Source organism: Melanostigma gelatinosum, assembly GCF_949748355.1.
Source record: "Melanostigma gelatinosum genome assembly, chromosome: 20".
Classification (NCBI taxonomy): domain Eukaryota; kingdom Metazoa; phylum Chordata; class Actinopteri; order Perciformes; family Zoarcidae; genus Melanostigma; species Melanostigma gelatinosum.
Genome location: NC_136653.1, coordinates 4,352,961 through 4,378,702, shown reverse-complemented (window position 1 = coordinate 4,378,702; position 25,742 = coordinate 4,352,961). Strand labels below are relative to the sequence as shown.

The following is a 25,742-nucleotide window of genomic DNA, read 5'->3' as shown; positions in this document are numbered from 1 at the left end:
CTGTTCTGACGTGGTCTTGTTGTGTATGACCAACACTCCCAAAGAAGTGTGGTTTACTATCACGTACGAGTAAGAAGAACGTCTCACGCTCACAAGCTGAGTCAGCAAATATTTGCTTGAAAGAAATGACACAATTGTTTCAGCATCCGAAACGTTTCGGGTTAACTTTCCTGTGAGTCGATCGATCTACTAATTGCAGCTCCACTCTAGTTGTTGCCGCTTTGCACGTTTACATATTTCTGCCCAGAGTCTCTCACTTCATTGTGAACTAAACTCACTCTCAGTTACGTCTGATTGATTCAGTTCCATGGTGTCACAGTGGAAGCCCTCTGCCTCACACAGCTCATAGTCCGATACGGATCTCTCTGTCAGAGATCCATAGGATCACAGCCATCAGCCCTTTTGCTTTCTTTTTTAATATACAGCGTCAGCTATAAATTGATAGATGATTACATGAATACTAGTCGTGTGAGTTGCTGGTTTAACAGCAGTTGAGTTGAATTACATTCTTCAAGTTACAGGTTTAAGTCAAGGCAGCTGTTCTCTCTCTGGAGTTAATGTGATCGAAACCGCTGATTCACCCGCTAATCATTAGACCAGTTGGTTCACCAGATGAATGTGTTATCAGCCTTCTTTTACAAGGTGATAAGGAGCCGGAACATTTATGTTTCAAACACAGTAATAACATCTCTTCTCTCATTCAGTATTGTAATATGATTCCAGACACTTCATGGTTTTCCTTCCTCTGAAAGATATCCAGAAGATCCGGTATAAATACTTTTAATAAGATTAGAATCAGGGCGCTGCTCCATCCAACTGTGAGAGGCAACAGTTTGTAATTGAATCCGTGTGTGTGTGTGTGTGTGTGTGTGTGTGTGTGTGTGTGTGTGTGTGTGTGTGTGTGTGTGTGTGTGTGTGTGTGTGTGTGTGTGTGTGTGTGTGTGTGTGTGTGTGTGTGTGTGTGTGTGTGTGTGTGTGTGTGTGTGAGAGAGTGTGAGAGACTGAGTGCTGGCTAAAAGTCCCTGGTCAGCTGTCTGTAGATCAGCTGGAACAAAAAACAGAAGTGTGCCTTCAGAAAACAACAGGAAGTGGTCTCAAACACACACACAATACAGTTTTGTACAAATAGCACGTATACGTACAATATATAATCTTTCACATTTAAAGACAGATCCTGGGTCTGTAGAAGCACAGAAGTGGACAGGGAACTAAAGCTGCATGATTGAGGAATAAGAGAAGCATTGAAGCAGCGGTACGAGCCAGCTCTCATTCAGTCCCACACACACACACACACACACACACACACACACTGGTATGGTAACGGAGTAAGCTGAGTAGTTGGAGGAAGTGTCCCACCTCTCTTAGAAAGTGACATCAGAGGCCTCTCAACACTTTGTTTTTCCAGACCATGTTGAGGCTTTCAACTTAAATACACTGCACACTACACAATACACACTACACACTTCACACCTGAGCCACTACCTCTTTCTGTCCCCGTGGAGTGGTTTGTACAGCTTTATTTCATACATCCCATTGTGAGCAGTGATACGGACAAGCCCACTGAAGCTCTCTACGTGGTGTTTATTTCTCAGTTTTCAAAAGAGATAAATGATTTGTTCTTTCATTTCTAAGAACTTTCTAAATGATTTGCAATGGGTGCATGTGAGATTGTGTCAGGTCAGTCTGTGCCGTCTGAAGCGGTTCTATAGTTTATGGCTGTGTATTCAGTCAGCACGTAGCCGTCACTTCCTGGTTCAGTTGTGAGCTGCCGTGCTCGCTCCAGGTGTGCACACAGATCGTTCTTCTGTCAATGTGTCCTCCGATGAAGAGCTTTGGATGAACCCGTGAAACGGTTGGCTTGTTAAATGGGAAGTGATTTATTTCAGCAGCATAAGAGCATGACTCTGGGTATGACGTTCACCGTGCAGCTCTTCAGGGAAGTGGTCTCACACACACACTTCTCTGACTGTTTTAGCTTCACCAGCAAAGAGGCATTTGTCCCTTCATGTCTCAGATGATGATGGTTGGCTGGAACAGTTGTGGCCGGAGTGCCTTGCTCGGAGGCGCAGTTTAGAGCACGCTAGATATCAACAGAAGCCGCTCTGGATCTGGTCCCCAACCTGCAGCCGGAGGGAAGCGGTGCGAGTCCTGACCAGCCTCATGAGCATCGGGTCAGAGCAGTCGTGGAGAGTGTTTGCTGAGAAGCGATGAAGGCTTAATGATTTCTGAATCGTAAAACATCTTATCGTTACGACCCCGATTGTTCTGCAAGTTGAGTTCAGATCCAGGTCATGCTGATTTAAATAAACACTTTCAGTTCGGGGAGGATCGTCACTGCTGAAGTGTCCTTGAGCAACGGGCTCCAAGGCTTCTCCTGTCCCCCCGACCCTCCGCCCTGACAGCCGCTATAGGAGCTCAGTTGGTGTCCTGCACGGTGGAGCTTATGGAAGATGTATTGAAGTTTTTTATTGAAGGTTTGCACAAATTACAGATGCGTCTCCTCCCCTTGTGTCCCTCCTCCTCCTCCCTCCTCCCACCTTCACATCCTCCAAACCGTTAGTAAGTTATTCACTTGTTTTAGACTGACGGGCGGTAGCACACAGACGGGCAGAAAGGCAGATGTTAATAATAATAATATATCTTTAGGTTGCCACAGTGATAGAAGGCGAAGAGAAAAGACAAATGATGATTCTCCACTGTGAGGCCCTTTGAGGAGGTAACGTTTAAGTCATTGCAGTGCAGACGTTATCTTTATAGGTTTTCTGCTTTGGAAGAAGGGAAATGATTTGCTTATTAATGTAGCCCCGTAAAACAACGGTTCATTTTGTGAGTTGGCAAGTTTAAAAAACACATTATTTTAACTCTCACACATCAGTATCAGTGGAGGCCTCAGACATCCAGCTGTAGTGGAAACACCCCATATTTATTAAAATACTAAAATACTAAATTGTTCCTGAAAGGGCCAACAGAGAGGCCGTCACACTTGACTAATCCACACACAGCATTCACACACCCTCACACTCAACACAATGGAAAGCGCCTCTTGCATGGATTTCCTTCCTTTGTTGAATCCAGATTGTTTCCGAGTGGCCACACCAAACCTGAACGTCTGTGACGGGTCTCTACCGGGTTTGAGCCAGATGGGCTGGTGGACTGGGCGGCACGGATCAGCCGGCTGACTCTGCAGCTGGCACAGTGTGCACTAAACACACACAGAGGATGTGTGGTGAAATGTGGAAAGTGGGGCAGTGTTTGTGAGCAGCATGGCTTTGTGGTGGGAGTCTTCCTGACACACCCTGGTCTCTGCACCGGGGCTCGTTCAGCCTGCTGATGCACTGGCAGTGAGGCAGACGCCCACGTACAGTTTATTTATGTTCCTGCCTCAGAAACCACCTATTGCTCACTCCATGTAGCGTCAGCAAGACTTTGTCTGTCTGTCCATGTGACTGATGGATGAATGAATGGTTGAGTTTTTGATAGGATAATGTAAATAAATGGCTGCATTGAGCTACAGCTGACATGATTTGAATATTTAACTAGGAGGGTACTCCTAGAGGCCACCCTCCTGCTGAGCTTCCTGATAACCGGGTCAGTAGTTTTTCTGCTGACAAACTGACAAACAAACATAAATATTAAAGTAAATATTGGCTTCATGCCTTTGTTACTGACTTTGCCTTGATGTACGGAGGGCAAAAGTAGTTTCATGTTTGTTTATGTCTCTCTTTAACAGTCTGTCCTACTGCTGCTAATACGTATCCTCCACTCAGGAACTGCAGTTACTAAATAATAAGATTGGGTGCTGCTGTCGCCGGCACGCTGATCATAAACGAGCTGAACAATGTTTTCACTCAACTTGTAAATTCCCCTCAGAAGTTATCGACAGGAAAAAAACGTTTCCGCTGTAATGGCAGAGCGTTTTTTACTGGAGCGCCCTGAACGCCTCGAGTTGAACAATACTAAACTCACAGCGGATAGGCTCTCTCAGTTTATCCCAGGTAAGACGTCCTGCTTCCATTTGACATTGATACTGTGACGGAGACGCGGTGCAACAGGACCCGACACCGCTGTATCAGGTGATCATCTCGTCTCAGTGAGGTCCAGGTGGTAAGACCAGGCTCGAGGTGCTTCAAGTTCACTCCAGAGGTGTTGGACGGGGTTCAAGTCAGGTCTCTGTGCAGGCCAGTCAAGTCCTTTCACACCAGCGACCATTTTGGCCCCTGTGCATGAGGTCATTGTCATGTTGAAAGGGGCCTTCCCCAAGGTAAACTAATAAAGAGCCATCCATAGAGCGTAGTGCACCTGTGCCTGTTCTCCTGTAGTGATGAGCAGACGCTCCAGCAGAGGGGGCTATGGAGTCATGTTTGACTGTGAGGAAGCTGATCTCAGACAGAAAGAGAGGGACGCTTCACACGGGCAGAGATGTAAAGATGATAAAAGCGAAACGACGGAGAGATGAGAGGGATAAACACGGTGAGCAGAGGGAGGCCGGCCGTTGCTGGCGCCCACGATAATCTGGAATTATAGTTGGAAGATGACACGCCATGACTCATGAAAGTCCCCCGGTGGCTGTTGGTCAGCTGAACTCCCAGATGAGCTGATGACTGCTGTGTGTGTGTGTGTGTGTGTGTGTGTGTGTGTGTGTGTGTGTGTGTGTGTGTGTGTGTGTGTGTGTGTGTGTGTGTGTGTGTGTGTGTGTGTGTGTGTGTGTGTGTGTGTGTGTGTGTGTGTGTGTGTGTGTGTGTGTCCGTGTCCGTGTCCGTGTCCGGATTGTGCTTCAGTGTTGCACCTAGTCATGCATGTCTTTCACACAGCACACTCCCAGATGGAACTGCGCCTCCTTGTGGTAGGACGTGGTATTACATTACAACACCAGGGAGGTCAGAGGTCAGACATTTAGTGTGTGTGTGTGTGTGTGTGTGGGAGATTTAGCAGGATGGATGTCCTGCCACCATGTAGGTCAAGGTCCTGCATTAGTTCGGTTCACATCAGATTTCCCCGTGATCGAGGAGAGCAAATGGATGTAGTCGTTTCGTTCATCGTGCTCGTCAGATTTTAGACTATGTGCAATCGGCTGAAACTGTTTACGCTGTTGTCGTTGCGTCTGGAATAGGGTCAGATAGATGTTGCCTTCTCTCACTCACTCACTCACTCACTTTACCTCCACGTCTTTCATCTCCACTGCTCCCTTTCAGCGGCGGGGTCCGCCTACTCCTCTCCCTTTCTAATCTCAAGATGTGTTCTAGGTTCCATACTTCAGTTGCATTTTTGTAATGTTGTGATTGATCATATAGTTTGGACGAGTGTTTAAGGTTTTCCCGTGATTTTAAAATGATCGCTTCTCAGGACTATATCTGTTTTCTATTATTATACAGTCATATTCATTGTCTCCAATAATGTCCACCAGGTCGTGTGTGTGCATGTCTGTCCACGGCTTACCTGCATCCCACCGAACCCATCAGCCTAATATGTCTGGTACACATTTATGCCTGTATGCTCAGTCACCTCGCGTAGTTGAGGTGATTCACACGTTTTGTAAAACCTGTTTCATTGACTGCATTCACTGCTGCGGTAGGGGCCACATGTGATCTACAACCGCTTCAGTAGCATCAGCTCGGCTAAGAACAAACCTTACCCGGCCTGTGGCCACATTCTGCCCTCAAAAGCTCACATCCCTCCAAGTCTGGTCTCATTTTGAAGAGGGCTGTCAGGAAGCCTGGAGGGAAAATTAAGTGAAATGAAGTCTTCTTTGTTGAGGAAGGGGAGAGGGAGACACTTTTCTGTAAACATTACATGTTAACAGTTGATAAAAGCACATTTTTAATCGTACAGAATCATTTTATCCTCGTATCATCTTACCAGTTCTCTGTGGGAGTGGTTCTATTGGAGTTCACGGCCATGTGTAGAGGCCTGACTGGTGGTAGTGAAGGATTCTACTGATTGGGGACGGTTGTTTTGGGGGGTTTGAGGGACAGGAGCTTTGTTGTTGGACATTTCGTGTGTTTAGCGTGATAACAGGCTCACTGTCCTCTCCGTCTCTTCTTGTGTGCAGCCATGGCGGAGTTGGACCTGAGTCTGAGCGACGCGCTGACGGACGGCGCTCCCCAGCCGGGCCCGGAGACCCTGGTGGAGAGGGACTTCGTGGCCCAGCTGGAGGCGGAGGCCTTCGACGACCATGTCGGGGAGACGGTGGGGAAGACGGCCTACGTGCCCCTGCTGGACAATGACGACACCAGGGCAGGTGAGACCGATACGGTGGAGCCCGGCGGAGCACGGAATGGGGTTCAGTGGGAGTGTTGATTGTCACCCAAGTTTAAATTCATTATTTGATCTGAAATCGAGCTGATAATTAAACCTGAGATCATCCCCGTCCATCCCGCCCTGAACCACATCACGTCCGCCTCTTTATCCGACCCCGTCCTGCCCTGAACGGGATGAGAATCCGTGTAATGTAAAACGAGCCGCAGCTGCACCTCAGTGACTGATGGCATCGGGCGCCGCCGGACACGCTGGCTGCCGTTTCCGATCTGCCGGGGTGCCGTTCAGCCACTGGGAAGATAGCAGCCCGAAGATCAGCAGCGTAGCGGGCCGCTGCTGTGACTCTGAGCGGTTACTGTCCAAATGTCCCACCTGCTGCTCCACTGACGATGGTTTAGCACTAAAGTATGACGTAAACCACCCGGGTGCTGCTGCCCAAGGTCCTTCATGTGAACTACAGTGTGTCCTACACAGTTAAAGAGTAGCTAACGGGCCTGGATGTCACTATGTCTTCAACTACATGTTCAATCTTTATCAAATATAATATAATATTATTTTATATATATATATATATATATATATATATAATATTATTATATATATATATATATATATATATATATAATATTATATATATATATATATATAAAATATTATTATATATATATATATATATATATATATATATATATATAATATTATTATATATATATATATATATATATATATATATAATATTATTATATATATATATATATATATATATATATAATATTATTATATATATATATATATATGCACAGTTGGTTCATTTGCCATGAAGCAATAAAGAGCAACACACAGACAGTACATAGGAATCTGTGTAAGCAGATAGACCGATCAAATACACAGCTGAGTGAATATCGAGATGAAGGAAGTGACAGTTAACCGGGGCTGACTCCCCCGACGCATTGGTCAGACGGTCAGACTGCGTGTGGGCACTCGTCGGTGACAGCAGGCCGTGGGCGGTGTTGCCGGTGTTGCCGGTGATCCGCTGTGGCACGCCGTGTGCATTTGGACAAACGCAGACATGCTGACGCACAGAGTGACAAAACTGCAGGCGAGGCGGCCGGCGACTTATTGTCCTCTGTCAGCAGGAGAGCGAGACGGAGGAAGACTTGTTCTTTCTACCAGAGGGGGGTGTGTGTGTGTGTGTGTGTGAACGTAACATAAATATAGTTCAGTGATTCAGCAGTCACACAGCCTCTTTCAGCGTCCTGTACTGACACCAGTGAGTATGTGCTGCCCTCTGTCTGACCACAACAGGCCTGTGTGCTGCTCACTGGCTCGTCAGAGGCAGACAACGCCCGTCTATAGCGAGGTGCCCTTTAAGGGACGAGGCTCAGTCTGCCATACTTCCACTGAACAAAGCTGACACCATGCACGTTGATGTCCCCTGTCTCGTCCAGCCATGAGCACCCGGATGGATAGTAATGTGTCTGCTTGTTTTGTGTGTGTGTGTGTGTGTGCTGTGCAGACACGGGTGCGACGTTGGAGAATGGACGGCAGGAAGCTCATGGGGTGCAAAAGCCTGGTAAGACACATCCCACAATGCCCCTCTGCCGTCGGTTAAGGCCGCCTGGGCATCCTCATCCACCAATCATTGTTGGTCTCTGCTTGTCTTTCGACCTTCTTTACTTCCTCCTTGTCCTTCGCCTCAGTTCGATCCCGTGTGTGTGTGTGTGTGTGTGTGTGTGTGTGTTCTTAGTGTTAGCAGCCACTCAGAACAGGATGTGAGCTGCTGTCATAGCTGCTGCTCTGATAATTCTCCCAGCCGTCCATTCTGAACAGTTCAACGTAGGGCTGCACCATTATGGCCAAAATCATAATCGCGATTACTATAATAGTCTAACCCCCCCCCCCATCTCTCAGCTTTACCATAATGACTCACTTGTAGTCGTCATGCAGCCGTTCCTTGTCACAGTGCAGAGCTGCTGTGCATGAATCGGTGTGTGACGCCTCCTCCACTGACAACACGCAGTCCCACTTCAGCCTTCCTTTATATGGCCTCTGTGTATTCCTGCTATCTCTGTGTAACAGGAACCTCTGTGCAGACAGAAGCTATTACTATACCACCACATTCATGACCCTCTGTGGGTGAAACCTTTAGGTGCAGTGGGAAGAGCCCAGACCAGACCTGTGAGAGGTCACACCAATCAGCTGTGTCCGTAAAACAGACCATGCACATCCACTACTGCAGACTTGTGGGTTGGGTTCTCAGACCCGACTCATGCAAAGAAAACAAGATAGCGACGTTCAAAATGCCAAACTCCAGGCTTCAACCCAATGGGTGACGTCACTACTCCGTCCACTTGTTATCAACAAGTCTGAGGGTAGGTGGTGCAGTAACCTCAGCCCGATATGCCAGCCAGCCTGGTCCGTCATTCTACTTACAATCACTTAATACAACTATTGTCTGCTCAGGAATTAAAGTGGCGCTGGGTGTTTTCTTCTGCTTGCGGACACCAGGGCACAAACCTGCCATCTTTCATGCACCGTGTGTTTCTTCCACTGACTGGAAGCCCGGGTGGGGTGGATGTGTGGTGACAGTGGGAGGAGTGATCAGCATGTAAATCCAGACGTCTGTGTGTTGGCACGTTCCCCGCTTCAGCTGTCCGGCTGTTTGCATGGCATTTGAGCTCGTAAGCACGGTTACGGAGCTCTGCGCGTGCATGTGGTGTTGGAGGGACCCTCTGTTTCTAAGGTTCTGTTTCCACTCAGATTTTAACAGAAGGGTGCAGAGGTGAGGGGTGATAGAAGTGTTTTTAGCGGGCCCACTTTAGCCGGCAGAGCATCCGGCCTCGTCGGGGTGCGCTGGATTCATTCATCACCGTGGCTCCAGCAGACCCCGGGGAGAGGACGCAGGCTGTATAAGTAGTAACTGGGTCAGAGAATTGAGAGCGAATGCAGATGTGTGTGTGTGTGTGTGTTGGGATGCTGCACGCTGCTCCTCCGATGCATGACGCTTCTGCACGCCACGTATAGTACAGTAACGAAGGTCTTCTCAGATACTTGACCACTAGAGACGATAACCACAGATGTGGCTCATACCTTTCAGAATAAAAGAACTGTGGTGTTTCTCATGTTGTCTGATGAGTTGATGTTATGACAGCTTTACTAACCTGCTTTCTTCCTTTCCCCCCTCATCCCTGCCTCTTATTCTATTTTGTTTATATTCATGCTCATTTATGCCTCTTTTATTCTTTCGTTGGTGCACCTGTTACTTTTTCCTTATTTTTTCCCTTTTTTTTTTTACTGCACTTCCATCTTCTTTCCATTTTTTCTCTTCTCTCCTCCTTTTCCCAATCCCCACGCTTCAGAGGACTAGACCCCGCCTCCATCGCCATGCCGATCGTCAATCAGCTGTACTTCCCCTTCTGTGCACCTCTCCCCTCACCCCTGTGCGACACACACACACACACACACACACACACACACACACACACACACACACACACGGCCCTTTGATCCAGTATGAAGGGGAACGTGTGAGGATGCGGATGAGATACCACATTACTTCACTCATGATGGATCTCACACACACACACACACACTTCACCATACGTGCACACTGGGCCGTGCAGCTCCTCCACATAATGTGTTGGAACTCTGTGATACACTGCGCTGGGCACACCGCTGGGCTCCGACACACAACAGTTTTTGGACAAACACAGGAGTCAAATTCAAAGTGTTTTTTTTTCTTTGCTTGTTTCCACCGTTTCTCTCTGATCACTTATTATTTGCAAATCGTGTGCACGTGTCCAATATTTACTAAAGTACATAAACATTTATGTCAGCTTTATCAAGCCGCTCTAGTCTGTCTCACTACCACACTGAAGCAGACAGTAGGTTCATAAGTTCATGTCCTCTCTCTCACTCTCACACACACACACACACACACACACACACACACACACACACACACACACACACACACACACACACACACACACACACCAGCAGCCAGCCCCCTCGTCCTCGTCCTCCTGTCTGAAAGCTTTCAAACTGAGTCGCCGGCGCTGCGAGCCTGATCCGCCAACACCCAGCGACCGGCACACATCTGCATGCAAAGAAAAAGAAAAACCCGACTCTCATTTCAACCCACCAGAGGACTATTTGTATTTTTGTCAATTTTGCCCTCTTTAACGATCACCTCCCTTCGCAGCGGTCAAACCTGCACTCTTCATCCGCTCTGCACAGTCAAATAGATGGAGAAGTAAATGCTAAAGCCAGACCTTCAATAGACAATCATCAGTGTGACCATGTAGAGAATGTCCCTGTGATCTTTGAGCTGCTTTCTCTTCATTCCACTGTGATGTCTGTCTTCAGTCTTTAGTTCTTACCTCACTCACTCTGATTATTTAGTATTCATGTTAATATTACTTACCTCCGTGTTTGCTCTTACTGTTAACAACATGTGTCCGTTGTTGTAGATTGTCACTGTGTAGTGAATTGAGTCCGTCCAATTTGAGTTTACTGGAAATGACTTTAGGGTTCATGGTTAAGGTGACAGGGTCCCGTTAGCTACAAGCTAGTGCAACAAAGTCCAGAAATAGTGGCTCTGGCTTTTTAACAGGCATCATTCCCAAAATGTGCATATCATCAGATCATATTGGTATTCTGGCATCCTTCTCCCTTCATGTTTGGAACTACTTCCTACCATAGAAATAGTCCCCCTGAACCTTTGGCTGGAACAGAAACCAAGATGGAACACACAGTTCCATTCAGCGCCGTTCTGTTGGGATGCTGGCGGTGTTAGTTTGTAGTTTACCCTTTTAAGAGAAAACAAACTGTGAAGGAGGCGTAGTAACGGCATGCGGCTGGTTTCTCTCATAAAGTAACGCGTGCCCGGGCGGAGGCACATTTCAAAGTGTGATTTGCACGTGAACACACTTCCATCTGTGTGTGTTGATAACAGCCACTCCTTGTAACACGTGATACCATCACTGAAGATCAGCTACAGGCACAGCATGTACTCAATACCTTTTGTGCTAATTTGACCTCCTGGATGCATAGAGCCATCCTGTGTGGGCCTCAGAGTTTAGATCACTGTCGTGTGTTTTATTCCAGGAGGTATCTCCTTTCTCTATAGACATGCCTCTCTCTCTGTCTGCCTGCACCTTGTGCTAATAAACCGATATTTAACACACTCACCTGGATGTTGGCTTTCTCTTTCTTCTTCTAACCAGCCTGAACTAAACCTCTTCTCTCATGTTGCTGCTTCCTCTTCCGGTCCCTCGCAGCCTTTTATATAACGTGTACTATTATTTCCTTCTGCAGATATATTAACATCAGACTCTCCGTCGTCCTGGCTGTAACCTTTGGAGGTGGTGGATTCTTCTACGATGTAAAGCTGAGAGATTAGTGTGCCGCAGGGAACCATCCCTCTCTTGCTTCTGAGAGATGTGCCTCTTTGGTTACAAAACCGATTTATTTATTACTCTTTGCTTTCTTTCTTTCTTTCTTTCTTTTTTGGAAAGAGAGAAACCAGTATTTCTTTTCACCCTCATGCTGCGGCTTAAAAATGAAATACACAGAAAAAGGAAATGAAAGAGAATTGTGGCGTCTCTGAAGATGTTTGTCAGCCATAAGTATTTCATAGCTTCTCTTCTAGAACCAATGGCTGACTGAAGTCAGGCTCCTAACATGAGAGGAGACTCATCATTATCAGCTCAACTGAAGAACAACAATGTGAATCAGCTTTATTATCCAAGTAAGCCAGTCATTAGACTGTTTCATTCATTGCCCTGATTGTACTTCCACAGAATCAGCAACAGCTCAGACCACAAAGCTGAACATCAGGTGTGACAGACGGGGCTGTGATGTGCACAAGCATGTGACAATAGGTGTTAAAAGCACCAATGAGCAACATCTAAAGTAAGATAAGTGAGTCTATAAACAGACCCAGGACCCGCAGTGATGGAACGGGACCTGAACCGGGACCCGATTGACCGTATAAGCTGTAGATCCAAACCGTGTCCGTGTGGCTACGGGGGGCCGCGTGGCGTACACTTTGTCATCTGTAGACGTCTGAGCGCAGCCCAACATTTGTGACCATGCTGACTGTTGGACTGCTCTAGAACAGTGAAGTGGACACTGTGTATGTACCGTATTTACCTTTTCTTGGTCGTATTATAAATGAGCCAGCGCATGTCTGCATACATACATACATCTCCAGCTGTAGTATGTATACAGGAGGCTGTCTGCTGTATTGTGATTCACAACTTTTATCCTACAAGTGAATGTTTTTGTTTACTTGACTTACTTTTCTAAGTACTTGAATGAATTCCTCTCATGATGCGACGTCATTTCTTTCTGCTGTGCAGCTTCCCTGTGAACAGTATGATGACAAAGTGAATATATCTCATCCATCCATCTGTACTGGAGGATGCTCTGAGGAGCAGTGGTACTTTGAGCTTAATGCTAACATGCTGGTAGCAGGTTTGATGTTTTCCATCTTCGCCACCCTTAGTTTAGCATGTTAGCATGCTGAACTAGCTGTTCTCCCTACATCAGCCTTAAAGAGGGTGAGTGACGGAAGACTCACAAGGAGGGAGAATGAGACTGAGGCTTAGGGTGTGGTGTACATCATGCATAGACTCACACACTCCAGCACCTGATGTGATGAACTCCGGTAGCACACTTCATATATTATTAATCTACTGTATTAAGGTGTTACACCAGATGCTCAGTAGCACCAGCATGCCGTTGGCCCGCATCGCTGTCGCGGTAACCACAGCGAAGCAGGCGGGCGTTTGTGCTGTGAAGTGGTGGAATGAATGAGTGTTGTTAATGAAGGGGTGCATGCGTAGGGGCGGCGCTGTCCATAGTGCTGAAACGGAGCGGAGGACACTGGTCACGGTTTCTTAGCCCGCTTGCTTTTCCTGGTTGTAAATAGATCTTCAGGTTCTAATTCCATTTCATTTCTATTCTAACTGCACTACCACCAGCTAGTGCTTTAGTAGTTAACTCCTCCAGCAGACACCTCCACGCTCTCATCGCCCTCTGGACATTCACTGCTCAGCATGAAAAACAACCTCATGACCTTTATTTTATTGTGAGTGTTGTGAAACGCACAGCTGGACATCGTTGATAATCACCACACGTGATACTTGCATAAACATCATCTCATCATTATGTGTGTATGTTAGAATTAGGACCAAGTCGACTGAAAGCTTCTACTTGTGTCCGCCTGTGCAAAGTCAAACTCGGGCCCGAGCCTGGTGTCACGTCTCCTTCTTTTATATTTGACTCTATATAACTCCCAACTCTTAGCTGAGCCCACCGCCATCTTTGAGGTTTGATAAACTCACGCTGTCATCCGGTTTTACCCGAAGAAGTGATTTGGTAGAAAGTACTGGCTAAATCTCCTTTTATATATTCACGATGCAACTTTAATCCTCGAGCCAGGGAGAAGAAAAAATCAAATAAACCTAATTCCTCTCTCGCTGATGACAGAAAGCGCTTCATCCGTGTGTGTGAGCTTTTCTCACACGTGAAGGTGTGTGTGTGTGACGGTGAATGTGTATGTCTTTGTACAGCGTGTGTGTGTGTGTTTGACTGAGTGAGCGCCTCCCTCTACTCCCATACAGTGTGTATATCGAGGCCTCAGGTTTAGAGCTTTAAACAATGAAAGCTCTGGATGGGAAGCATCAACGTGGGCAGCTAGCAGTCCTCACTCTCTCTCCGCCACACTTTAAAGTGTGCACTTGTTCACTTCATCTGTTGATTTTAGGGGTGGGAATCACCAGAGGTCCCGCGATACGATATTATCACGATACTGCGATATTATCATGATACTACGATATTCTGAGTATTGCGATAACATATTTTGCAATTTATTACTTTTTTCAACTTCAAATTATGTCCCCAAAGGAAAACTGTGTCAACATGTTTTATCTAATACGATAAAGTTTTCAGTCTGTTCATCTCACTTCAATCATTTCTATTGCAGCAGAATATGATTGTTAAGCAGACAGACTGACCTACAATGTCATAAATGTTGCATGAACCTGACAAACTGAACAGTTTGTATTACTACATAGTCCAACTTAACTAAATGCAAACGTGTGGACTCAGCATATGAACTATAACTTGTATAAGTAGGATATTAGAGTTAAATAACTCAGTATAACTTGTGATGCGTGGACGTCGAGGGCAGAGAGACAGTGATGCGCTGCACTCTCCCCATGAGCCGGCTACTGTTGGCAGATTTAACCCCGTTGTGAGGCCAGATGTCTCTATCTTTGTTTTGACCAACTTCCTACCAATCACGCTGACCTTTGCTGACCTCACCAGAAAACAACTCGGCACCATCTACTGCAGGGGTTCTTAACCTTTTTGACCTCGGGGCCCAACTTTTCAAGTACAAAGTGTCCCGGGGCCCACACTGACTATATGCATCAAAAGTGTCAGACAACCTGTAGGTCATACAGAAACAGAGCAGTGGGCCTTTGGAGTCAGTCAAAATTTAAGATTTTTGTCCGCATAAAATAAAAAAGTATCTTTCAGTATGAATAACTGCCGGTGGCTGTATCTGTACAGGTAAAGGACAGTATAGGGCTGTAACTACACTATCAGTGAACAACTGCCTCAAATCTGAAGAAGATTGGACAAAGTATGACCATTCTACAGTCTTTCTTCCATGAAGAGATCCAGGCGGAGCTCTAAAAGGACATTTGGAGACCCAAATGGACACATGGTAACCAAATGATATTCTGACACACTAAAGGTGTTTCTCCCTTTATATTGTGATTTTATATTATTTTCCTTTTATTTTTAGCCTTTGCAAATTGCAAAAACTATGTATATATGGTGGAAGACATGGTGTGTGAGTAGCGGACTTGCTGTGCTTAATGGCTGCGACCGAGCGCACGATCGAGAATGAGAATAGCTCAGTTACGCAAACGTTGGTTGACGGCTTATGGAAGAGGAGGATGAGGTTTGTACTATAAGTACTAGCGTTTTCTGAAGGCAGTAGCTACATGGTAACATCCGCTAGCACGTTGTCGGGTCTGTAATGTGTCTTTTTCCGTCGAAATGCTGCAAGATACGACTTGCAGCGGTTATGGCGACTTTGGACAGTGTGTGTGTGGGCTCCTTTTGTGGAGAAACCATAAGAAATGAAAGAAAATCGATGATTTCTTTGCAAAGATGAGGATTTTGGGCATGCTGGGATACCAAACACGGACATGTTTTGTGACGTATTTGCGCAAACAAGCCGTAGGAACGGAAGGGGAGGGGATCGAGGATGCCGGTGTTGAACAGGCAAAACCCTTGTTAAATAAATGAGATGATACAATGTGATGATCACAAAGACATTTATTATCATGTGTATGTAAACCTGCATACACAACAAGAAGCCCAACAGACTTTCCCACGAGCGTTGGATGTTTCGTCGCTTGGTGTCTCTTTATTTTTGAAGGCTTCAGTGCTTCGTTTGATAGCATTAGCTCACATTCCACACACTGAGCCCTCGGCTCTGCCTCGTTGCCTCCGTTCACAAAGCCGTACTTAAGAAAGTCAGGGTTGTACTTGCGCACACATTTAGACTTTTGGAGGGTATGGCACCACTGTCGTCTTCGTTTTTTCTTTTTAATAACTTATCCATAACTTTCGCTACAGGCTAGCGGCTAGCTGAGTGTCTTCTTCTGCTTATTGCAGCTTGTTAAACAACTGACTGACGCATTACCGCCACCAGGTGGTGGGAAGTGTTGTGAAAAAAAATGTTGTAGCTGTTTTTCACACTTAGAGCAGGTTTAAGAATGAAACAGAAGCTCTCAGAGGCGTATAGTTAAATCAAAGCAATAGATTTATTTATCAACAGAGTCATTCAGCCCAGCTATCAAAAACAAGCTTGGGTGCTAATGGATGAACTTCGCAGAGATTCACCATGAGACACGCTTAAACACATCAGCGTGAAACTTAATATAGGGGTTCCGCCCCTTGATACACATTGGCCAAAGTCAAAGATGCAGGCGTGGCACGTTTGTACGTTATGGCGCCTGGATGGAGGCCGTGGATGTCCATCCACCTTGGCCCCTCCCAGTAGGCGTTGGTTTCCATCAGTGTGAGTGAGATTTTGAGGCGAGAGGTCCTAAGAACGAGTGTGTATGAAGAGCCGGGCTCAGCTTGGGGCGTTGTCTCACTGTCTCATTGTCTCTTTCTTATCTTCTCTAAAGATGGCTGCCTGTTCCTTGTGACGCAGTTAAATAAGTAACCTTTCACCTGCTTCTCTCTGGCCTTGCTGTATGCTGTGAGCACTGTATAAGTGGTTAATAGAGCTGCATAAGCTAATGGTTAATAAAACTACCAATATGCTAGTGATTAATTAAACTGTATATAAGTCAATTGCTACTTAAAGCTGCATATAAGCTAGCTGTTAATTAAACTGTATATAAGCTAGTTGCTACTTAAAGCTGCATATAAACTAGCTGCTGATTAAGCTGTATATAAGCTAATATAAGCTAATTTTATCAACAAATGCTATATTGTAACTGAGTGTCTCATGGATAACAGTGATATCTCTGGTGTCTTCAATTGATAACCTATGCGGTCCCGCGGCCCTCGCGGCCCACAGGTGCAAAACTGAAAGTTTTTCGCGGCCCTCTAGGTGGCGCTCGCGGCCCAATCATGGGCCGCGAGCCCGCGGGCCCTATGGTTAAGAATCACTGATCTAGTGGACTGAAAAAGCAATTGATTTGATTTTTATAGTTTATATAATAAAAGATCTATACTTGGCGTCCATGTATCGATACAATATCGCCACGCAAAATATCGCGATACTATGCTGTATCGATTTTTTCCCCCACCCCTAGTTGATTTGAGGTGTACTGACTGCATACAATCCCTGCTGGTGGGGAGCTCATTAACCCCCCCCCCCCCCCCCCCGCTCGGCTCAGTGGACTGAATTGTGATCCGTGACAGTGAGCGGTGCTAGGAAGCGTAACGTTCTGGAAATGCAAATACGAGCGAGAACAGATATACAGACGAGGGTAGTCAGAAAATCCTTCGCCGTAGCTCAACTGCTTAATCCCGCTGATGGAAACAAAAACAACGCTGACGTGAGGAAGGTCAGGAGGAAGTTAGGGTGGGATTAGAGTAGCCACAGAGGGATTGCCTCGTGTTGTTCCTCTTTTCCCAGACAGACGAGCGGAGTTGTTCTCAGGCTAGGACGAGGAGGTGTGGAGTACAATGACATAATAGGCTTGGATTCAAAGAACGAGATGGAGGGAGAAGAAGGGATTCACGCTTGTTATCGATACCTGCAGGGCCGATCAGCCACCCGCCTCTCGCAGAAACATCAACACTCACACACACACGCCACAGAGGCGCTGTCACATCCAATGCACCTTTCTTCTCCACCGCCTGTCAATGCACATCACCCTCACGCTGGGTTGTCCCGTCACGGCGTCGGCCTCTTGACTGGGCTCTGGTTACAGCAGCACAGTTAATGGACACTTCTGTAATGGTGGAGAAGCTTTGAATGAAGAGCTGGACGTCACGGGTCTGAAGGTAGTGTTGATCTGGCTCTACGACTGGCCGATATGGGTGACAAATAATATCTCCATCATTTTAGGCTGTGCCGCAAACTATACAATATATGTTTATCGATATTATCATATTTTCTCTCAAACAACATGACTGTTTGATGAAACCCTGTGATCGTACCAGTGTGATCACTCTGAACTTATCTGAACACTGATTGGTCAGATTGCCATTTGGAAATGTATTCTTATTAAGTTAATTATTCACACAATTTAATTCATTCATTTTTTACTAAAGTACAGCTTGCAGCTGGGTTTATTTTTTTTATTTATTCATTGTATTTATTATTCATTTTTTTAATATTCATGTATTTACAGACTGACTAAGTTATTGAATAACTGAATGTAAAAATCACATTTGCGGGAGAATCACTTTTATTTTGAAATCAGCTCTGCATGCGTTTACCGTAATAACAGTATAAACACGCAAGGGGCCAGATCATATCCCATAATGCATTGGGCTAGATATACTGGAGAATATTTTTAGTTTTGTTTATTTTCCTAATAGATGCGAGCCATAAATACATAACCCCATGTCTCAGCAGGCTAACTGGAGGTCATTGATTCTGATAGCAGCCAGGCTAAATACTTCAGCTGTCTGCACCTTGTGCATTGTCCACATCGGTGCTCTTTTAACACCACCACAGCGCCAGCGTTCCCTCTCCAGACAGCACCGAGAGAGAATGATGCGGGTTCTTGTGTTTGGTTGATGTGGGTTGTATCGTACGTGTGCGTCGAGTCCATATATGGTTCAGCAGGATTTGTAGTTTAATGTTGGCTGGGTTGCTGGATTACATCAAACCAGGCCAAGCTTTGATCGTCTATAATAACAGATCAGATCCCTGTGGACGGAACCACTGTAGCAAGTCTCTTTATGTCCCTGAGGCTGAACGCTCCTGCAATGCCAGAAAACAAGGGGACACCCCGACACTCTTAAACTGCTGTATGACTGTCACTAGACATGCAGTCGATTATAACTTGTTGAGAGGACAGTTGTAGGTAAAGGTGGACAGTTGGGGGGACGTCTGGCTGATTCAAAGTATATAATGAATGTCCTGTCAGGTCTGAATCAACAGGACACTCGTCCTCACCAGAGAGCGGCTCTGTCCTGTCGGTGAACCGTCATCGTGCGCCCGTGGTCCTGCAGCAGCCCTGAGCCAGCTTGCAGTGTCCATCCCAGCTCAGACAACGGTCAGCTGGAGGACAGCCTCATCCCAGATCAGACAGTTTTGGTGAAGCGAACCATAGGGCGCCATGCGCTGGACAACAGCCAGGTTTGGTGTTAAGCTTGCGTGACAGTAAGCTGTTCTGATGATCAAAGTTGAGTTGGAAGTTTGTTCCTTAAGCTCACTCTACGGTGTAGTCATGTGTAATATCAATGAACAAGCAGTTATGCCCTGGCTTCTTACAGATCCAGATGGAGCCGTGGCCTTGTTCCCACACGACGCCCACCTAATTACAGAGCCACTATATATTCTCAGTAGCAGGAGGTCTGCACAGACTTCTTCAATCAGTAATGTTCAATGAGGTTCGGTCCACACTGGAGCCTAGTACCGAAAGTGATGACACTTTGCACAGACATGGATGTAAACTGACAGTCCAAACGGTTGGAGGAGGCACACGACCACGAGGCAGTAATTCTAGTTTTTGCTCCTGGTGAGACCCTGGTAGAGACCCTGATCCAGCCAGCGTGGTTCATCTATCCCATTTCAGAAAGAGGGGAGTGGGCCAGAAGAGCCCACGAAAGTCGGGTCATGTGGAGAACAGAATGGAGTCAGCCACGCGACACAATGATAGCATTCCGCTGAGTCAGAGCTTGCTATTGAAAGACAAACTGCAGTCCAGTTTGAGATCAGTATAACACAGTTACAATGACATGTCATTAAAAAACGGAAAAAAACAATGGAATGTATTTGTTGAACTACAATAAACTACATGTTACCAATGTTAGAGAAAATACACTGAGGCTCCACGTGCTATTGTGCAGAATTCATTGTTTTTTTACGGGATGTGGTTTGAGCCAAGATTTTAAATGAGACAAGAAGTAGAAAAAATATCACAATTTAAAACTTTGCTTTGGTTGCGTTCTCTGAAGGAAGCGCTCTCCCGTGATGTGTTCCATCTTTGCGACGGCTTTTACGGCTTCTGGTTGTGGTAAACGGTGTAGTTTTGGCGATTGTTGAAGTAAAACATGCTTTTCAATCCCGCCCACAGGTTTTGGGGTTCAGAGGGTTAACTGACTGAAAAATCACATTTAATAGAGACGACCGGCTAAAAACAAACCGGCAAATTCCATCAATCCAAGAATTTTCGTTCTTCTCCATAAATGGACATCGAAACGCCTTAAACATCCGTTGGCATATCGATAGTTGCTCATTGGACCTGTGATGAGAAACAGCACCGCCATTGTGCCAGAGCATCGTTACGCACAGCTGTGGCTCTTTGTTGCTCCCATACCTCGAATCAATCAGGTGTTTCTGCAAACCGTCATCGCGGTAAAACCTCACTCATCGTTGTTATTATGACGTCAGAGCGATGATCAATGACTCCGTCATGTTGAAACCGACTTGAACACAATGCTTCAGGATCAAATTAAACAGGGCGATCACAGCTCAAATGTAAATAAAGTCAATACAATTGTGAAATGAATATTCATAAATGTGGCTTTGATTGACATTTTACAGAACTCCGTATAGCAGGGGTGTCAAACATGCGGACCGGATCCGGCCCGCCATGTCATTTCATGTGGCCCGCGAATCCGCCAGCAAAAAAAAAAAAAAGATATATATTTTTTTAATATTATTTTTTTTACAAAAATTAAAAGTTAGATGTGAAAATAAAAATATCCCCATGATCGAAATTATGAGATAGAAAGTCGAAGTGATGAGATAGTGATGAGATGTGCCGACATTAAAAGTATCACAACAGGTGGACAGGAGATGCAACAACCCAGAAAGAGGAAGTGATCGTGCCTTTCTCAACATGTGTACTTCTCTGTACTTGTGAACTCGTGGACTTGTGAAACGTCATCAGTCTCAGCCCAAGTACTGTTCCAATTCAAAGTTCACATCGAGCCAAGCACGGTCCTAATGCCCGGATGTGGCTCCGCCCATTTTACATCCGCCCATTTTACATGCATCGGAGGTGACTTGTCTGTACTTGGGACAGCCAAATATCCCAGAATGCATTTTGCACCAGCAACAGGAAACAATGGCGGAGGAGAAATCACACAACTGGAAGTTGAAACTTTCGAAATGCTACTGTTAAGTCACAGAAAGCAATTTTAGGATGTTTTGAGGCGAGAAGTTAGTTGTTGAAGCACCAAATATGTGGTCGGTTTGTCAAGATTCAGCCGATTTAAAAATCTGCTCTGACGATTTCGGAGATGTCAGGTGTTGCTAGCGGGATCTGATCCACATACATATATTTATTTATATATACATATATAATTGTGTGTATGTATATATATGTAAATAACAATATATCATGTTTGATTTTAAATGAAAAACAAAACAGCAGGGTTGTCATATTTAGTTTGATTGTAAAAATACGGATTAAACGGATTAAACTCATGAGACCAGCCGAGGTGGTGATGTCATCAAGTAAGCTGCTGTTCCACTTGTCTGTAGGGCTGCAACAATGAATCGATAAAATCGATTATTAAAAGAGTTGGCAACGAATTTCATTCTCGATACGTTGTGTCGCGCGATTATTACGCCACTCAATAAGTCGCGGAGATGTTTGAGTATAAAAAAAAAGTTGAGTTGAGCCATTCGCGCTGCCAGTCTCGCCGGGGGCTATTTGTGTTCATTCGCACTGGACACGCCGGAGAGGGGGCGGGGCTTATCGCCCTGAAAGCCGTTCAACTGTCCGCCATTAACCATGGAAAAAATAACCTCTATTTCTGCTTAGTACGTGTTGTGGAAGTCACGGATATCCCGGGAAACTAAACTAAATATGTTCGGAGGAGTTACATTTACACCGTCTTACATTTACAACCGGCCCTTTGAGGGCGACCGTGATGCTGATGTGGCCCCAGAGTGGAGATGAGTTTGACACCCCTGCCGTATAGCCTGCAAAACATAATGACACAATCTGAACTTGTTACCCGTCTCTTCAGCTGTATTCAATCTCCTCCTCACGTATGGTTTTTGTATGAACACATGGTTCATACATCTGACCTGGGGTCAGATGTATGAACACATGGTTCATACATCTGACCTGGGGCCAGATGTATGAACACATGGTTCATAAATCTGGCCCCAGGTCAGAGTGATAGCATGTGCTGCAGGGCTAAATGTAGAATGAATGAACCTGAAACAACACTAAGCTTGATTAGCCCTCCCTCAGGTCGAACACACAGGTCTGTGTACACAATCTGATAACATGGCGATGATTTTATACCCAAACCGATCAATTTAGTCTTCTGCAGCTTCGCTTGTGAACATGCCACAGGAGTAGAGTGTGCTACAGCCAGAGCCAGTCGTATTTCAGATAGTGGGAATATCATAGTGACACTGACCCCTGCACCGCCTCCTCTACTGATCCTCAATCAGCTGCCTGTCCTCACAGCGACCCTCACTGCGCCTCAGTGCCACTTCCACAACCTGTCCAGGCATGAGGAGGCCAGACTGTGTGTGTGTTCATGTGTTCATTCTGTGCTATATTTATCCTTTTTATTCCGTCAGGTCAGCCAATAGCATGGGGTCTGACTCTCGCTCGCTCGCTCTGTCTGTCGCGCTCTCTCTCTCTCCGTCTGTCTGTCGCTCTCTCTCTCTGTCTGTCGCTCTCTCTGTCTGTCTGTCTGTCTGTCTGTCGCTCTCTCTCTGTCGCTCTCTCTCTTTCGCTCTCTCTCTCTCTCTGTCTGTCTGTCTGTTGCTCTCTCTCTCTGTCTGTCTGTCTGTCGCTCTCTCTCTCTGTATGTCGCTCTCTCTGTCTGTCTGTCGCTCTCTCTCTGTCGCTCTCTCTCTTTCGCTCTCTCTCTGTCTGTCGCTCTCTCTCTCTGTCTGTCTGTCTGTCTGTCGCTCTCTCTCTGTCGCTCTCTCTCTTTCGCTCTCTCTCTCTCTCTCTCTGTCTGTCTGTCTGTCTGTCGCTCTCTCTGTCTGTCTGTCTGTCTGTCGCTCTCTCTGTCTGGCTCTCTCTCTCTGTCACTCTCTCTCTGTCGCTCTCTCTCTCTCTGTCGCTCTCTCTCTTTCGCTCTCTCGGTCTGTCTGTCGCTCTCTCTCTCTGTCTGTCTCTCTCTCTCTCTCGCTCTCTGTCTGGCTCTCTCTCTCTGTCTGTCGCTCTCTCTCTTTCGCTCTCTCTCTCTGTCTGTCTCTCTCTCGCTCTCTGTCTGTCGCTCGCTCTCTCTGTCTGTCTGTCTGTCGCTCTCTGTCTGTCTGTCTGTCTCTCTGTCTGTCTGTCTGTCTGTCTCTCTGTCTGTCTGTCTGTCTGTCTGTCTGTCTGTCTGTCTGTCTGTCTGGCTCTCTCGCTCTCTCTCTCTCTCTCTCTGTCTGTCTTTCCATCCCTGATTACGAGTGTGTTTGAATGTGTTACTGTGTGCTTGCATGCTGGCTGCATGTTTGTGTATTTGTTTGTCCACATTAGTGCAGCTGCAGCAGAATAGTCGTGTGTGTGTGTGTGTGTGTGTGCGTGTGTGTGTGCGTGTGCGTGTGTGTGCGTGTGTGTGTGCGCGTGTGTGTGTGCGTGTGCGTGTGCGCATGCGCGTGCCCTACGATGCCTCTGTGACGATAAAGTTCATCCGTCAAACTGATAGCTGCTCCAGTCTGTCCCCCCCCCCCCCCCAGCAGCAGCTCTTACATAATGTGGACGTTTAGTTTTCACACTAAACACCAGACAAGATATTTAAGTCATAGATGCAGAAGTCACACTAGACTAGACGAGATGAGTCAAAAGTGAACTGCAAGTCAATGAGCCCAGCTGTGGACGACATGCTCCATGTCCACAGAGCCCTGAAGCTCCGGCCCCAGAGTACTGTGTGCTTGTTTATTCAAAGTTTATTCATATTGAACGTGTCTAAATTGCAATCAATTTGACAAAGCACTCCGCAGGGTCCCCAGCGACACACCAACCTGAAGTGAATCAGATCAGATGAGAGGTGGTCCTGACGAGCCTCCTGGTGGGCGTGGACTCACAGGAGGTGGTCCAGAAAACACTCATTTGGTGCCTCACAGTCTTCCTCGCTCTTTGAAGCTGAGCAGATCTCCACTGGTACATTAAACACGGCGCAGTGTGTGGAGAATAACACGGCGTGAAATGTGCCCTGGTGGACTGAACTGAACCCCTAAAGTCTGTCTGAGCTACAAGAAGGCCTGAGGTACAATAGCATTTACTGAGCCAAAAAACAAAGGCTTCAGCCCCAAATGTCCCCGTTTCCATTGTTTCACTGCAGACAGAAACTAAATGGAACATTCTTTTTTATATCCTGTCTGATTGAGATGGTGACGGAAGCTCCTGTATATGTGAGAAAAAGATAAACATTTGTACTTAAAGGATCATTCTGGTTTATGACGTGGGTCTTACTGTTGTTGAGGTAGTTTCCATCAGTTAGAATAGTATTGCACCTTTAAAGTCATTGCTGATGGTTAAACATGGTTAGACAGGTGATACAAACAGCGCTTTGACCGAGGGTGACGCAGGTATATTCAGACAGACAGTGTGGGAAAAATAGTGTGTTCATTGAACATTAAAGCATGTAAACATGTTCTTGTAGGAATCCAAAATGCAAGTATGAAGCCCAAGAGGAGCGTCACATGTCCCCTTTAAAGCATGTACTGCTGTCTGCCTGCCTGTCGGACTGTAGCGATGTTACTGTGCTCCCAGACCGCGAGTACAATGTTTTAATTATGATGAATAATAATTTTTCCTGTTAAGTACTGTACAAGCATATCAGCATCACCATAGTAGGCATCTGCTTTGTCTCTCTAGTTTTTTTCTACTCGGCCTGCTAATATGTAATATGTCTGGTAATTCTGCCCAAGAGATGATTTCTTTGAGTGACGGCTAACTTGTGTAACCTCCCTCCCCCAATTCTGAAACACCCTCTGGCCTGAGATGTAGATACGACTGTGATCTCCCCGAGTCAGCCAGAGAGGTGTTAGTTTTCTACTAGTGCCCCTAAATGCCCTTTCAGAGCTGCTCAGTCTGATTTCAGAACCTTGGACAGCGGCACAGTGCGGGGGATGGGACATCCGCCCGTTTCCCTGCAAAAGTTTTTGCTTCCGCAGAAAACGCTCGGTACGTTTGGGCTGACCCGTCTCAACCACGTAGCCCCGTTCGAAGTCCGCTGTGCACGTCTCCTATTATCCTGTTCTACACAGAGAGAGACACAAAGGCAAATGTGAGAGCATAAGGACGCTGGTGTGTTTTTTGATACAATCGGTGACCCTGCCGACGGAGTGTTTCCTGGGTTCCCAGACAGACAGACACACCCCACCGCCCCCCCCCCCCCCCCGTGTGTCTGATCTGTGGAAGCGTTGGTGACTTTGGGTGGCGTCCTGTCTGTTCGCCTCACTGTCACCCTCTGTGAGCGCTGCTGGGAGAGGAGAGGGTTGCCGTCGGTGCCTCCCCGCTCTCCCTCCCTGTTACTATCCATCTTTCCTTTCTGTACTTTTCCATCTCTTGTCTTATTGAGAGTGCGAATCCTTTCTTCTTTTCCCTACACGCTCTGTTTTCCTCTTCTTCCCCTTCCTTCAAATTTTATACCTTTCTACTCCCAAACTGACAGGGAGGGGAGGGGGGGCGGCAGGCCGAGAGTTTAAGGGTGACTATTTCGGAGGGGAGAGAGAGAGAGGGAGTGGGGCTGAGGTCGAGGAGTGCGAGGGCAGGCGCTAGCCGGCGGGGCCTGAACCAGACAGACAGGGAAACGTCACACCACAACCCAGACTCCCCAACTGTGATCGT

General features: G+C 46.3%; 1 protein-coding gene across 5 annotated transcripts in view; it reads left to right on the top strand.

Moving 5' to 3' along the window:
- LOC306794072 (uncharacterized protein) overlaps positions 1-25,742 on the top strand; it is a 98,584-nt gene that overhangs the window by 16,834 nt on the left and 56,008 nt on the right. For 4 of the 5 annotated variants that reach the window (XM_079291959.1, XM_079291962.1, XM_079291961.1 and 1 more), the window contains exons 2-3: positions 6,050-6,238; positions 7,772-7,828. In XM_079291959.1, coding sequence (XP_079148085.1) covers positions 6,052-6,238; positions 7,772-7,828 — 244 coding nt within the window. In that variant the 5' untranslated portion in view covers positions 6,050-6,051. The remainder of the gene's footprint in view (positions 1-6,049; positions 6,239-7,771; positions 7,829-25,742) is intronic. The other variant, XM_079291960.1, reaches the window with a different exon arrangement.